The 3,675-nt window shown below is 52.5% G+C and overlaps 1 protein-coding gene across 1 annotated transcript in view; it reads right to left on the bottom strand.

Moving 5' to 3' along the window:
• Positions 1 to 3,675, bottom strand: part of PTSG_08457 (myosin X) — a gene marked incomplete at its 5' end in the record, with an annotated part of 8,330 nt that overhangs the window by 4,164 nt on the left and 491 nt on the right. The window contains 11 exons of the mRNA XM_004990651.1: positions 161 to 280; positions 501 to 767; positions 982 to 1,046; positions 1,278 to 1,338; positions 1,636 to 1,749; positions 1,936 to 2,020; positions 2,199 to 2,278; positions 2,463 to 2,512; positions 2,644 to 2,718; positions 2,928 to 3,073; positions 3,260 to 3,381. Of these exons, the coding sequence (XP_004990708.1) occupies positions 161 to 280; positions 501 to 767; positions 982 to 1,046; positions 1,278 to 1,338; positions 1,636 to 1,749; positions 1,936 to 2,020; positions 2,199 to 2,278; positions 2,463 to 2,512; positions 2,644 to 2,718; positions 2,928 to 3,073; positions 3,260 to 3,381 (1,185 nt within the window). The remainder of the gene's footprint in view (positions 1 to 160; positions 281 to 500; positions 768 to 981; positions 1,047 to 1,277; positions 1,339 to 1,635; positions 1,750 to 1,935; positions 2,021 to 2,198; positions 2,279 to 2,462; positions 2,513 to 2,643; positions 2,719 to 2,927; positions 3,074 to 3,259; positions 3,382 to 3,675) is intronic.

Consider the following 3,675-nt stretch of genomic DNA (forward strand, 5'->3'; position numbering starts at 1 on the left):
AGCCAACCGTCCGAACCAATCAACCCAACGACTAACAAGATGAACAAGAGAAAGAGACAATACACAATCGACACACGCACGCACACACACATACACGCGCGCGCACACACACGCACACACACACACGCGCGCGCACACACAGACACACACACACACACACCTCGTTGAGAAGAGAAAGAATGCCGCCTTTGCCCGCGCAGAGAAAGATGATGTCTTGGTTGTCTGGATACGAAAACTCGGAGCCATCAATACCTTCTTGCTTGTACGCTTCAACCTCCATCTGAACACATGTCAGCAGTGCACGTAAAGAAGAACAGCAGGAGTGTGTCAAGGGTAGGTGGGCGCAGTCGAAGCAGTGGACAGATACACAGGCAAAGCCAGCACCGACAAAGGCAGCATTGGCACACACTCACACACATTTACACGAATTAAAAATTCACCTTCACCCAAGCACGCAAGCGTACACAGACACACAGACACACAGACACACAGACACACACTTCGAAGATGTGTTGGTTGAAGAATCGCTGCAGGTGCTCGTTGGTGATGTTGATGCAGAGCTGCTCAAGTGAATTCTCTTCAAACTGCTCAAACCCAAAGATGTCCAGCACACCCATGCTGCACGCCTTGAGGTGCGACACGCTCGCGTCGCACGCCAGCGTGTCGTTGAGGGACGAGATGAGCCACGCAAAGCATCGCGAGTACAGCGATTTCGCAATGGAATCACGCGCGTCTGCAGCAGCAGTTGGATCGTGCAACCGCACAATCTCCTCTCCTGGTGTGGTGGCGGAGGATGATGATGATGATGATGATGATGATGATGATGATGATGGTTGTGGTGTATGGTGGTGGTGGCAGTGTATGATGGGTGGACGGAAGATGAGTGCAACGTGATTGACGATGGTCGCAGGCGCACTCTTGGAAGCACCTGGAATCTTGCGAGCCGCCACCACCTCCCGACAATGCCACGACCACATGCACGTGCTCACCTCGCGTTGTTGTGACGGCCGTTGTCAGGATGCTTTGCAGTTGTTGTTCATCAAGACCTGAGGCACCAAGGAGGTGCAGTTTGGTTGCAAGGGATGGTGTTTTGTTGGGGTTTAGCAAAACGCGTCAAATTGGGAATGCTGTTGGTTCGGTTACAGATAGACAGACAGACAGAGAGACAGAGACAGAGACAGAGACAGAGACAGAGACAAGCAGACAGAGACAGAGACAGAGACAGAGACAAGCAGACAGAGAGGCAAGACACACGCAAAACACAGACACACGCGGACCTGTGAGCTCGGCTGCGTGTTGCAGCGAGGGCGACGACGATGAGGAGACGCTGGCGCCGTCCTGATACCAATGTCATGTGAGGATGAGGACAACAAGGAGAGGAGTGCATGCACGCGACGAGTGTGAGGACTCAAGAAATCATGGATGACACACACACACACACATACACGCACACAACCGTGACAGAAGCAGAGGCAGAGCGGAGGAACAAACGAACAAGCGCGCGCACAGACACACACGCACACAGGCACAGACAGACAGACAGACAGACAGACACACACACACACAGACAAACACACACAGACAGACAGACACAGACAAACACACACACACACATACACACACAGACACACGCACGTTTGGCGCCGGTGTGAACGCAATGTCGCCAATGTGCAGGATTGCGGATATGACATCAAAGAGCGCATCGATCTCCGTCGCGTCGAAGCCAAAGTTGAACATCATGTCCAGCAGCTGGTGATAGCGTTGGTGGTGGTGGATGATGATGATGATGATGATGCATGTGTGAGCAGTGGTGGCGGTGGTGATGATCGTGCATGAGTGCATGATGAGTAGCAACTGCGTGTGAGGCGACGTGAAATTGTACAACAAGACAGAGAGCCAACAATGTCCGGACAGCCAGCAGACGCATGCTCATACCTGGTTGAAATGCTGCTCCATGTTGCGCTTCTTGTTGTGTGCGCTCTTTGAAGTGTTGCGCACGTACGCGTGCTGGGATACGGGCCTGATTGGCGGTGTGATTCTCAGTGTCAGCGATTGTGCAAGGGGAAAAGAGCAGCGAGGCACGGGGGAACGAAGCAAGAAAGGAAGCAAGAAAGACCGCATCTGTCCTTTCCCAAAGCACACACACATACACACATACACACATACACGCATATACACACACATATACAGTTGCTCACTTGAGGTGGCGCTGTGATCTGTTCTCTTCGCTCATGCCCTCCAGGACGTAGTAGAAGATGTGGAAGTTGCTCTCGTTGTCCTGTACATGACGGGACAGGTGGTGATTGTAATTGGTGAGGCATGGCGTGGCATGAATACATGTTCGTACGCTCGTGCGTGCATGGCCGTTGCGGATGTGTGTGTGTGTGTGTGTGTGTGACAGACGAAAGCACCTCCTCACAAGAGCGTGCATGAAAGTGGCATGAGTTGGGTCGAGGGCTCACTTGTAGATGCGTGACGCGTGATTTCTCCAGCAGATACGTGGTCAGCTCAGCTGTTGGTGTGTTGGTTGTGTGAATGTGTTGGATGGCATGAGCATCAGCAAGGCGCAGCCTGCACGCACGTGCACAACACAGTCAGACAAAGATTCGCGAACGCACATGCACATGCACAGAAGAGACACACCTCCAAGCACAGAGCCAGTGCGATCAAAGTTGAGGTTGATGTATTTGCCGAAGCGTGACGAGTTGTCGTTCATCACTGCACAACACAGGTGAATCAGGGTGTAAGCTGACATTAGACCCAGGAAGCGACTCGAATGTGCATACGGGTGTGCACACGCTTGTAGTGATGCTACACACAGACAGACAGGCAGACACACACACACACACACACAGACGACCACACAGACAGACAGACACACACAGACAGACAGACACACACAGACAGACAGATACACACACACACACCTGTCTGTGCGTTGCCGAATGCTTCAAGGAGCGGGTTGAGGCGAAGGATGTTGGTCTCCAGGATGGTCTTGCCTGCTTTGCACACCTCCATCACGTGTGTGATGATGTGTTTCGTTGTCTCCGTCTTTCCAGCTCCGCTCTCCCCGCTGTGACCAGCAGGCCACAAGGCAATGACACGTGGCGATGGTGAGTTCAAATGCATTGTGTGATTGTGTGATTGTGTGGGATAATGCATGCAGGTGTGCGTGCGTGTGTACACGCGTGTGAGTGTGTGTTGCACGAAGGTGTTGATGTTTATGCGAGAGCAGCAACCGCTGCTGCCAGCGACTGACCTGATGACGAAGCTTTGATCTGTCTTGGTCTGCATCATGCGCTCGTAGGCGTAGTTGGCAACAAAGTACACATGCGGGGCAACCGCGGTGCGTGGGACGCGGCCTTTGTACTTGTCTTGCATCTATCGATGACGGTGATGAAGCGGGAGGCGGGGTGTGAGAGTGAACAGTAAGAGAAGCCTGAGGGCAAGCGATCGGCAGTAATCATGTTGAACAAGCTCAAGCACACAGTGTACAAGCTCACAGACACCAACACAAACACAGACACAGACACAGACAGAGTGAGACAAACACAGACACAGACACCAACACAAACACAGACAGACAGACAGACAGACAGACAGACAGACACACACACACACACACAACACACACACACACACACACACACACACACAACACTCACACACATACAC

The sequence above is a fragment of the Salpingoeca rosetta genome (genome assembly GCF_000188695.1).
Source record: "Salpingoeca rosetta unplaced genomic scaffold supercont1.23, whole genome shotgun sequence".
Taxonomy (NCBI): domain Eukaryota; class Choanoflagellata; order Craspedida; family Salpingoecidae; genus Salpingoeca; species Salpingoeca rosetta.